The sequence below is a fragment of the Antedon mediterranea genome, chromosome 11 (assembly GCF_964355755.1).
Source record: "Antedon mediterranea chromosome 11, ecAntMedi1.1, whole genome shotgun sequence".
NCBI classification, from domain to species: domain Eukaryota; kingdom Metazoa; phylum Echinodermata; class Crinoidea; order Comatulida; family Antedonidae; genus Antedon; species Antedon mediterranea.
This window is the reverse complement of record NC_092680.1, coordinates 13,729,388-13,742,070: the sequence shown is the minus strand read 5'-3', so window position 1 is coordinate 13,742,070 and position 12,683 is coordinate 13,729,388. Positions and strand designations below refer to the sequence as shown.

General features: G+C 33.6%; 1 protein-coding gene across 1 annotated transcript in view; it reads left to right on the top strand.

Moving 5' to 3' along the window:
• The window catches only part of LOC140062712 (hydroxylysine kinase-like), a 33,725-nt gene that overhangs the window by 3,091 nt on the left and 17,951 nt on the right, over positions 1 to 12,683 (top strand). Inside the window, exons 2-3 of the mRNA XM_072109024.1 lie at positions 7,130 to 7,533; positions 7,652 to 7,791. Of these exons, the coding sequence (XP_071965125.1) occupies positions 7,130 to 7,533; positions 7,652 to 7,791 (544 nt within the window). The remainder of the gene's footprint in view (positions 1 to 7,129; positions 7,534 to 7,651; positions 7,792 to 12,683) is intronic.

Genomic DNA, 12,683 nt, shown 5'->3' with positions numbered 1-12,683 from the left:
ACTAATCTTTTGACAGTGTCGGTAAACGTAATACCGATATGAATAAACACCCGTTTTAATATTAAAAAATAAATTAAACGTGAACACACTATCGTCACTAATCACATTGCAACCGTAACTTGTAATTTTGGAGGGAATATTTTTTATTTCAATCTTTGTTTTGAATGGCTTTTGTCTTTGTGAACGTTGACATAATGCCATAATTATTCGGAATTATGGAAGCCGTGAAACAGATGATATGTCGCAGGAAACGACCGATTTATAACCAAAATTTGCAGAACGCTGATGCCTATATCGTTCGTTCTTTTTACTTCTTGTCAAATCATAATTTGAATATATTCTGCCAAATTTGGCCCGGGAAATATTTTAAGAGCTGGAATTAGTTTCCAGATCGACGCAAAGTGCGCCTTAAGAACAAACTTGCGTGTCATCATAAGTGGGAACCGACGTGTTCAACACCGACTGCTTTACGTTCATCATGATTCTCGATCGTAAGAGGGGATGCAAAAATAGATAGAAGAGTATTTTCTTATGTTGCGCGCGCGCCAATACGATACGTTGCGGTAGGATGTTTTCGTTTAGTAGTTCATACGTTGGTTAATGAAATATTTATTTTACATTTTTCTTCTTTACATAGTACTGTCGCTTCGCCAACCACACTAACCGATACTGATAATATTATTTTTCCATTATGAATACATTAGAAAAACATTTTTAAACTGGCGAATAATTAAATCAGTAATACTGTAGTATTGGCTACAATGGGGAAAATGTACAAGTTTAAAATACTATACAGAATAACTAAAGGAAAATAAATATCTTATTGTATTTATTCATACATTTAGACAATAGGCAAATATTATAGATAATAAACATACATCAACATAATAATATTTAAATGCAAAAAAAAGGATCTCTAAGTTGTATTCACGCGTACGTATAACATTTTTAAAAACAAGTGTAAAATCTATGATACGGACACTTTTTATAGGCCTATAGGCTCTAAAATTAGGCTAAATAAGCATATGGCCATCCTTTACTTCTTACAATTTACTTACTTTAATTTATTTACTTTACTGTAGTTTATTTCTATACTTTTCTATACAGTTGGCTATGGCTTTAAATTGTAGGCGACGTGTGCTACAATACAAAGTTATCGGAAAAAGTGACATTTAATATTGCATTCAATTCGAGGTCCTTCTTGTGTGTCCGTCGCCTTGCAAATAGCGCGATGTGTTTGTTCGTAAAACTATATCACATATTAACTCCATTGGCGAAAACACGTGAGCTTGTTCATAGATAAAGTCATGTTTTTTGATAACATAACGATTAAAATCGAAATATTTTTTTAGAATCTGTAAATTCAAGGTGTTATCATCGATTTTGGTCGAATTTTGTGCACACTACCATTTCGTAGGGTCTTCGCTTTCGAGGTCTTCGGTCTTCGATCTTCGCTTTCGAGGTCTTCGCTTTCGACACACCCGTGGGTACTGGCCTTTTTAGCGGGCTATTCCATTCGAAAAAATAGAGTAGTACAGGAAAACTATGAAATATGGTTGAAAAAATTGCAACAGAATTTATTTCACCACAATGCATTTCTATAAGGTCCCTATATGAACATATTAAAAGTCTAGAAAAATCCAGGTAGGGGAAATAGGTTTTTTTTAAACAAAATGGCCGCCAATGGCGAAAATGCCTAAAAAAGGACAAACAAACATAAATAGTAGATCTAATTACCACTTTATAGCGGTTTTTACAATGATTTTTATATTTCTTTACAGTTTCGAAGATCTAAACTACAATATAGGCCTACACATTATTTTAAGTGCTGTTAATTAGAAAATGGCTGCAAAACAAATGTTTTGCAGCCATTCAGCAGCCAGATGTATTGTCCCTTGAAACACAAAAAAATGAAGGTCAAAAATATCCTAAATTTAAAGTGGCCATATCAAAGTAATATTAAAGTTATTCACTTTAAGTCGAAAATTTGAGCAAAAAACAACAAGTTTACGTAATTAACAGGTAAATTAGTTTGATTACATTTCATCTGGAAAATCGTCACGAGCGAAAGTAAACAAAGATTTCAAACCATGAGTACGCATTATGCATATGCTAAATTAAGATTGTTTACAACCCGTCACGGTTAAGAAGGTATTTTCACACAGATCATGAGGAAGTTTTATGATTATGCATACAGAGTAGCCAAACAAGCGCGTTTCATTATGGGATATGTTTTGATTGAAAACTTTGACTGGAAGTCAAAGTTATTTTTTTAACAAAAAAACGTCTGTATTTCAGTTAAATTTTTTTTTTTTCGAAAAATTTTTGGTGATAGTTAATAACTATTATGATACTTCAAAATGACCCACCTTTTTTCCAAATCTTTTATTTTTTATTTTTTTTAAATTAGTCAAAGGGACAATACATCTTTAAAGATATCTAGATATCCCTATTGTTATAATATAATTGTTATAATATATAAAACGCAGTCCTTCCTATGCTTAATGCATAGGATTACGGTGTCTAATTTTATCAGTTCATTTACATTTGTACTACTGTTATAACAATATATTACAACATTGGTGGTGCCAGTGAGGAGAGGGGTATAGGGATGAGAGATCATATGGGAAGGGTCCGACCCCCCATCCCCTCTCCCCAATTGGCTATTTTCGGGAGTATATGTAGACAATATGATGTAGACAATATGATGATATTTCATAAATATAAAACAATTGACCCCCTAAGACCTAAGATCACGAAAGCTAAGACCCAAGACCTAAGATTACAAATTCTAAGATATACTACAGCTTAAAAACAATACTTGTTTATCCATACATAATTTTAAACACAGTAGGTTTCATTTATTACCATAAATATAATTTAATACTACCGCAAAACATAGATTAAACTCACATTATTTTCGCCCGTTGAGTAAATGTATATTTTTTCTTTACAACAAACAAACTTGACAGGTTGTTTGTTGGTATATATTTACTCCATTGTGTTGGTTCAGAGGATGTTTTTCTTACGCACCTGCCTTTCTTGTATTTTGACTCCAAATTTGTTGACTAACTTTATCCTAAATACCACACCTTAAAATTAGGACTTATAAGTACTTTCAGAAGGAGAAACACATAAAAACAAATAAATAAATCTTTTAAATTGATTATTTAACAGACGTGTTTCTTTGTTTGTATACTGTAACTCCTCGAGCTCCCCATGCTCAATGTTTTTGTTTCTATGGAGCGCCAAAAGAGCAACAATAATAAGAAAAAGAAACAAAAAAACTTATGATTTTTAAATTAAAATTTATTTGCCAGTATTTATTTCTTCGTACTTGCATGATTATACTATTATCATTTCAATTTGAATTTTACATTGTTCCATCCACACTGTAGATGGACTCCACAGAGTTTTCAGCCCTCTATATAATTTTTGCTCTTTTGACGTTCCATAGAAACAAAAACATTGAACATGGGGTAGGCCTACTGTACTGTAGGCTAGTCATTTTGTGTGCGAGAAAAACGTTTGTAAAATCATCAATTTAAAAATGTATTTGTTGCTTTTTATGTGATTCTTTTTCATGAAAGTGCCAATTCTAAGGTGTGGTATTCAGAATAAATGTTGGGAGTTAAAATACAAGGCAGGTGCGAAAGATAAATATTTGTAATCTTAGGTCTTGGGTCTTAGCTTTCGTGATCTTAGGTCTTAGGGGGTCTTAGCTTTCGTGGTCTTAGGTTTCGTGACACCCATAAAACAATACCCCATTGAGTGCTGTTTCAAGGATTTTCATTTTTAAAAGTGACTAAAACTACCCTTTACCGGTATAATATTGTCGGAACTTCTGGCTGCCCTCCCATTGATGGCCCAGCCAATTGATGCTAGCTGTACCCCCCCCCCCCCCACCTCATCGGGAAAATCCTTCCGCCATCACTGGACTACAATCTATTACCGTATTTATTCGGATAAACGCTACATTTAGAAAAATCGAATAAACGCCCCCCCCAATAGGACATCATTTTGAATAACCTACACCACCGCACCCCCTCCCCCTCCCCCGCCCCCATCGAACATCATTTTGAATTTATTTCCTCGAATGTACGCCTCGCCACATGCATATTATACACAATATTGTATTTTAACACATTTCTATTTGTAATAGAATTCACTGAATGACATGATGGTGTTGTATTTGTTCATATCTAAAGGGTGTATTTATTTGATTATACAATCATGTTACCACATTACACCCACAAAAATAAACGCCTCTCCGAATAAACTCCTCACGACGATTATACGCCCCCACTACCCTCCTTAAAAATCAACCACCAAGGGCATTTATTCAAATAAATGTGGTAATTTCACTTTCATCTTGTCAGTATCTCATCCTCCATCTATTGGTGGGAAATTGAGGATGTGCTGATGCCGTGGCATTCTTAAAAAATAGTGGAACAGCAGTCCAAACCATATTTTCTGCAACTGCAATTCATTTTACTACAACCTTTACATTTACATCTAATCAACTTTAATAGTTTCTCTGGTGCTGGTAGTAAATTTGTCATCAATACTTTCCATCCCTAGTCTGTGGATTGAAGAGTATTTCCCATCCACTGCTATACCTGGTAATAAAGACTCACGAAATGAAATTTTGCAGCAAGGGAATAGATTTTCTTTTTGCAACTTTCTCAAAGAAAAGTAGGCTGTCTAAATTCTCCATTGACTTCCCTCCATATATAGCTACCAATGCCAAATTCCTGATGCAATGTTTTCTTTTTTTTTGGAAACTGTTTGGTTTACAGAATTTGACATACAACTCCAACTGTGATGTGATGATTTTTAAGACCAACACCTTTTCCTATACCAAATAGATGGGTTGTAGTATCACATCCCTGGATTCCATGTATAAAAAGCAAATTAATTTTTACAGAGCTTCACACCAAGGAAAGACTTTACATGCATTCACAGTGCTCCCCCATCGAGAACATACGGTAATAAATCAATGAATGAAGCAACCGTGACAGAATATTAATTTAAGAGGAAAGAACATATTATTACACATGGGTCAAAATCAACCATATTCATCAATAAAGCAGTGCACATTCCCTCACATATACTATTTCATCATTGATGGCTATGTGAGACAGTCATACACAATGCATCATTTGTTGAAAAAGAACCTTGTACTTTTCCTGAAGCCCTCTTTTACTCCATTGACTCCATACACACTGCTAGTCTACTCAGAAACCTTCATCTCACTTCCCACTGTATGTTATCAATGGGGGAGCACTGCTACATCAAACCTCTTGGCCCGAAACAGCAACATTTCAAGACATTTATTATGTACCATGTATGTTTGTTACGTAATATGTGAAGGCAAAGTAAACTCTTGTGTTTAATGGCTATAATTATGGGCCGTAGGTAAATTTGGTTTAGGAAAAAGTCATAACACTTGGGCAGTAGTATGATTACAAACTCTGTAAAACCAAACATCTCCAAAAAAATGAAACCATCGCATCAGAGGAATTGGCATTGGTAGCTATATACTGTATGGAGGAATACGTTCTGGGAGGAAGTAGCAAAAAGCAAAACAGCACTTGAAATAAAGTCTATTCCCCCCAACAACAAATGCTGCAAAATGTCATTCCCTGCGTGTACTGTATATTAACCATGGTACAGCAGTGGATAGAAAATACTCTTCAACCCACAGACTGGGGGATGGAAAGTTACAAATGGCGTGTCCATTGATGACAAATTTACCACCAGTACCACTGTTTGTGACGAATACCACGGCATCAGCACATGCTTAATTCCTACCTATAGACAGAGGATGATAACTGGACAATGAAAATGAATGGATTAATAGATTGTAAGATTGTATAATTCTATTGTTGTGACAGTACAAATGTAAATGAACTGTTTTATTAGACACCGTAGTCCTGCATTATAATGCATAGGACTACGTTGTCTATTATTATAACCGTGGTGATATCTTGATACTTAAATGTGTGTTTTTGCTGCTAAATAGCACTTAACTTAATATGTATATTGCAGTTTAAATGTTTGACACTAAAGAAATATAAAAAGCATTATAAAAACTGCTATCAAGTGGTAATTAGATATACAATATATGTTTTTTGTTGATTTTTAGACATTTTTCGCCATTGGCGGTCATTTTGTTTAAAAAAACCTATTTCCCCATCCTGGATTTTTCTAGACTTTTAGTATGTTCATATAGAGACCTTATAGAAATGCATTGTGGTGAAAAAAATTCTGTTGCAATTTTGTCAACCATATTTCATAGTTTTCCTTTACTACTCTATTTTTTCGAATGGAATTTTTTTAAATTTTTAAAATTTTTTCAACCTTTTACTGATTCTGAGCATATCTTTCCTGTACTAGAGGTGCATTTGTGTATTAATTTGTGGATTGTATTTGGCCAACAGTTGACCCAGAACAGACTGGTGACGTTTCGGATGTGATCCACTATAACTACATGAATTCATTATTGGGTCATTTTCAGTTAAATGTCTAATTTCAGGTTTATAAAAACGCCGTGGCTAAAGAATTTTGATATATTATATTTTAAGATGGTATAATCATTGCTTGTGAAACTGGGTGAGTGGGGAACACAGGCTTTAAGTCATAGTTATTATTATATATTACCATGCCAGCTCACTCAGTTGGTTCTATTGTTTTTTTTTTTGTATGTCGTGTTTTTCATGTATTTTATATTTGGCAATAAAAAGAATAAGAATAAGAAGAATAAGATAGGGTACCGTATCCTAACTTCCGTTTGCTAAAGGTACGGTAAAATTGCATTACGTCATAATCAGCAAATAGAGTGCTGGTACGTGTGTGACGTCATCGTCAATTCTGTTTTTTTTAAAATGTAATGTTATTTATGTACTTTATTCAGAAGTTCTTTAGGAATATGAGTTGCATAATCACATTTTTGTCACCTATGTCATTTATGCTGGTACATTACATTAGCCACAGCTAGGCCAAGTCTATGCTAGACAGGTAGGCCTATAGGCTGCAACAGATATTATAATGTCATAGGGTTGGATTAAAAAAAGGGTTTTTTTCATTCAAATTATTGTGATTTTTAAAGTCAAAAATATATTTATAGTTTCAGGATTTTTAGGATGACAACTACTACTATATCAAATGGACATGATGTTCTTGCAAATGCTTCGCAGGAACGACTTAACAGCATTCCATTTACAACTGCAGATGATGCTAAAGACATCATCAAGAGGTTGTACAACATGAACGTTATAGACATAAAGAAATTTGACAGTTATGAAGATTTGAACTTCTACATAAAAACTGACAATAATTCTACTAGACATGGAAATGAATTTGTGTTTAAAATTTCAAATACGCAGTTATCATTAGATAAGAAATTATTCGATGCCCAATCTGAGTTGTTATTTCGGTTAAAAGAAGCTGGAATTTCCGCACCAGTACCTTTTAGGGATGTTAATGGACAACATTTTAGCTTACAACATTTACAAAATATTAATGATGATGGTAAGTATAAATGCACTTACAGTGGAAAAAATGTGATTTATTCAGACGAGCTTTCTTGTAACAAATACAAAAACTATATATAATACTGTATGTTCTCTTCAAATGGTTGATTTTGTAGTAGTTGTGATGGAAGGGAATTACATGGTACGTCTGCTTACATACATTCCAGGAGAGAGGTTGGTGACAGTTAAGAACATTTCACTTGATCTTTTCTACGATGTTGGCAAGATTCTCGCTCAAATTCATAATGCATGGAAGGTATGATATTTATTGTTTTTTTCTACTTATATTTCATACTCTTTCCAAAAATTAAAAGTAAGATGTTTGAAGCTGATCGATAATATATTTTCTAACACTCTATCCGAAAAAATATCATCCGGTATACTTATTTCAGACATCTCCGACCACTTACCAATATACCAGATCATTCATTCTACACAACAGTTAAATAACGACAAAAATAATAATAATAATAATAATATTACTCTCTTAAATAACAAATACCTAATTAATGACAGGAACATAATGCAACTCAACAATGATTTGCGTCTTGCTGAATGGGGTGACATCTATGAAATAAGGAACACCGATGACGCTTACAATATTTTTCTTGATAATTTTATAAAATTATATAATAAAAATTTAAAGAAAAAAAATGTAAAACAACCAAAAAATTATAAAAAGTTTAAACAACCTTGGATGAGTTCTGGGTTATTAAAATCCAGCAAAAGAAAGCATGTCTTATATAAAAGGTATATAAAACATCCCACACCCAAAACCAAACTCGTATATGCACAATTTAAAAAAACCTTCACTCGTACTTGTAAAAAAGCAAAACAATTATATTATGAAAGTGTTTTTATCCACACAAATGGAAATGTGAAAAAAACGTGGAACGTTATAAATGACGTCAAAAATCCAGGGAAAGGTAAAAATAATATTCCATCTTATTTTTCACACGACAGCGAAACTGTTGAGGGTTGCGATGCTGTGGCAAATCATTTAAATGATTACTTTATTAATGTCGGTCGAGAGGTTCGTGACAGTATTGAGTCTACGACGACTCAATATTCTGATTACCTCTCCAATCAGCAACGCAACTCGCTGTTTTTCTTTCCTGTGAACGAAGAAGAGATAATGAGTATTATCCGATCTCTTGATAGTAACAAAGCACCCGGATGTGATAGTATTTCGCCAAAGGTTATCAAGGAAATTGGATATACCATTGTGAAACCTCTAACACATATTTTTAACCAATCCCTCCAAACTGGAATAATTCCCAAAAAAATGAAAATTGCGAAAGTCGTCTCCATCGCCATGTAGCCTCTAATTATCGTCCAATATCCTTATTACCAATTTTTTCAAAAATATTTGAAAAAGTAGTATACCAACGATTATACAATTACTTATCTAAATTCAATATATTAAACAACCGCCAATATGGCTTTAGAACTAAGCATTCAACCTCACATGCCATAATTGACATGGTTTATACATTATTAGACGCCTTCGAAAAGAAGCAATATGCAATCGCCACATTTATGGACCTATCAAAGGCGTTCGATATTATCGACCATAATACAGTATATTAATAAGTAAACTGTCGCATTATGGCATCAGAGGTATTTACTCTAGTAGCTAGATCAACTTTCGTATGCACTTTGAGGTCCAGAGAATTTGACTTCAGAAATTGGTTTAGGATGGTCAAACAATCATTATTGGCCTGGTTACACATTTTGAAAATGTGGCGAAAGGTCAAAAGGTCAGGGTGAAAGGTTATCAAACTAAACACCAATAGGTCCTTAAATCTCGACAACCACTGGTCACAGAGAGGTAATTTTGGTCTCAAATTGATCAGAAGGTATACATTTATATTCAGTCTAATGGGACATTTTAGTCAAAAATTACCGGAAATGCCATTTCTGACCTTTGACCCACACCCCAGGGCATGTATGTATCTCCGTAACTACTGATCGTAGACACTTGAATTTGGTCTTAAATTGTTTGAAATAAACATTTTATTTGTTGCACGTTTTTAAAAATGTTACAAAAGGTCAAAGGGTCAGGGTCAAGGGTTATATGAACAAATATAAATAGATACTTGTATCTCGGCAACCACTTGTCGCAGCAAGGCTCAACAGTTAAGAATGCTAGAAGTAACTTACCATAGTTACCCGAATAAAAGGCCCGGGCATTTATTTATTCAGGGAAGGCGTTTATTTTGTTTGGGTGTAATAATTGTAACATGTATAATCAAATAAATACACCCCAGATAAAAAAAATAATAATTAATATAATAACGCCCGTATTCTTAAACCGGACTTTAGTCGTAGTTCGAGCTAAAACTAAAAAAATGACGTCATTTTAATTCATAAACCGAACTTCAACTAAATCACCGACTAAATCAGGCCAACCTCGACTAAACCGAGACGGATTTTGATCGATTTTTTTAGTCCTGGAGAGGGCAGACTAAATGGTCGACTAAATGGTTTTTAAACGATGTTTATAAAAAACGTAACAGTCATTGAGTTGTTATATTGGCCAGATATTGAAGAATGAAATATCTATATTTATATTAGCTTAATTAAATATACATTGGTATAAATTATAATAATGAAAATCATCTTTATTTACAACTGTATACAAATTACATTATTTTCTTCGCGCAAGTCCGACTTGAGCTACGTCACGCCATAGCGACAATGGGAGATGCGGCAATTCACCACGCGATGGAATGTTTAGGGGGCCTAGCGCTTTCTTGTCACGCTATGAAGTGCATGGTTCGTGGCGATCATACTTTGTTGGGGGCCTAGAAAATATAAAAGTTACCGTACCGCCATGGTTCCTAAATATATTTTTAAGATTTTATTTGTTGTTAATCAAATATACTTCACTGTTAAATTATTACTGATATTGTTCTAATAATTAACGATTAAAATTATTTTTCATGTATATAGTCCTGATGCGTAAAAAGTGTTGTAAGAAATGGAAAGTGATATCAATGCGCAAAATTTCGTCTGCTCCTCAAATACTCTCTTGTCATTGGCCAATGTATAGCCTTTGTTACCCAGACGTGTGCAACTCGACTAAAAGCTCGACTTCATTAAGTCGAACTGCAAACTTCGACTACTTCGTTTTTGAATCGAATTTGAAGTAATAGCTCGAACTACGACTTTTCCAAGTCGAACTTCGAACTACGACTAAAGTCCGGTTTAAGAATACCGGCGTAAGAATGATAACTGGATTAAACCTCATTCTATCCTGGTGCAAGTACAATCATGTACTAAAAGGTATCAGAGACAACTATAATAGACCAATTCATTGTCATTATTCCGTAACACTGTTGCATAATATTTTTAAATGTTACCGACAAAACTTATACATAATATGTATAAGTTTTGTCGGTGTATATTATACACGTCTGCTCCCAGTGTAGATAATAAAACAATATATGTTTCTGGAGATTTATTATCAATACGACTAGAAACTTTGACATGTTTTAGGTAGTGAATGCATTGACAATAAAAGCATCAGAAGTTATCATGATAAAATCATACTACAACACTGTACTACAGTACACAAGTGTGTTTTCAGGAAAGCTGGACATATTGTACAATAGTAATGAAACTATGTATTGGCATTTAAAAATATGCAAAAGATTGTTGTCAACTTGTAGTCACAAACAAACAGATGATAGAATGAAGATCCATTGTGAGTGCAATCGTGTCAGGATAATGATACTGTATGTCATTGTTTTATATCATTAACTGGCACCTGGAGGAGAAGATCCATTTAATGTTATCTATGACAGTGTCACTTTTATTCTAAAAGACAGAAACATTTCGTTAAAAAGCATAAAGAAGAAAACGAATCATGTAAAGTACCTTTTATCAGTTGAGAAGCGAATTATAATTATTAAAATTAGAGTATTTATTCGAATTAACACCCTCTTTGAATAAAAGCCTCCCTCAAATAAACGCCACCATTCCCTCCAATAGAACATCATGTGGAATGAAAGCTCCGCCACATGCATTTACAAAATAATTGTATCACAACACATTTTAACTACCATAATCTACAATTTGCCAAGCATTTTGACATAATTTTATCATCTTTTGATATTAATTGTGCTGTATTTTTTTACATCTAGGTGGTATTTATTTGATTATACATGTTACCATATTATACCCCAAATAAAGATGCCTCCCCTCCCCTCCCCTAAAAACCCTTTTGAACAATAAATGCCCAGGGCGTTTAATCGGATACACATGGCAAGTTACTTCTAGCATTCTGAAAAGAACTGTTGAGCTTGACGTTTATATCAAAATGTTCTTGTGGACAGCAATAACTAGTACTTGAAATTGAAAGAATTTAAAGTATCAGTTATTGCATAACATTACTGTCTAAGGATAAGTTATGTAGAGAACATTTTGATAGAAACGTCAAGCTCAACAGTTCTTTTCAGAATGCTAGAAGTAACTTGCCATGTGTATCCGATTAAACGCCCCGGGCATTTATTGTTCAAAAGGGTTTTTAGGGGGAGGGGAGGCATCTTTATTTGGGGTATAATAAATATGTTTTTTATTTGAAACATTAGTAATAGTATTTCTGTTCATCTTTTAACCACATTTTCTATTACAATGAATGTAAATATGTATATTTCAAACAATTTGATACCAAATTTAAGTTTCTACGACCAGTACTTACAGAGATATGAAGATGCCATGATATGTGGGTCAAAGGTCAGAAATGGCATTTCTGATAATTTTGGACTAAAATGTCCCATTAGATTGAATATGAAAGCATGCCTTCTGAACATTTTGAGATCAAAATTGACTTGCTGCGACCAGTGGTTGCCGAGATACAAGTACCTTTATTTATTTGTTCATATAACCCTTGACCCTGACTCTTTGACCTTTTGTAACATTTTTCAAATGTGTAACAAATAACAAAATATATATTTCAAACAATTTAAAACCAAATTCAAGTGTCTACGACCAGTAGTTACGGAGATAAATACATGCCCTGTGTTGTGGGTCAAAGGTCAGAAATGGCATTTCCGGTCATTTTTAACGAAAATGTCCCATTAGACTGAATATAAATGTATACCTTCTGATCAATTTGAGACCAAAATTACTAAGCTGTGACCA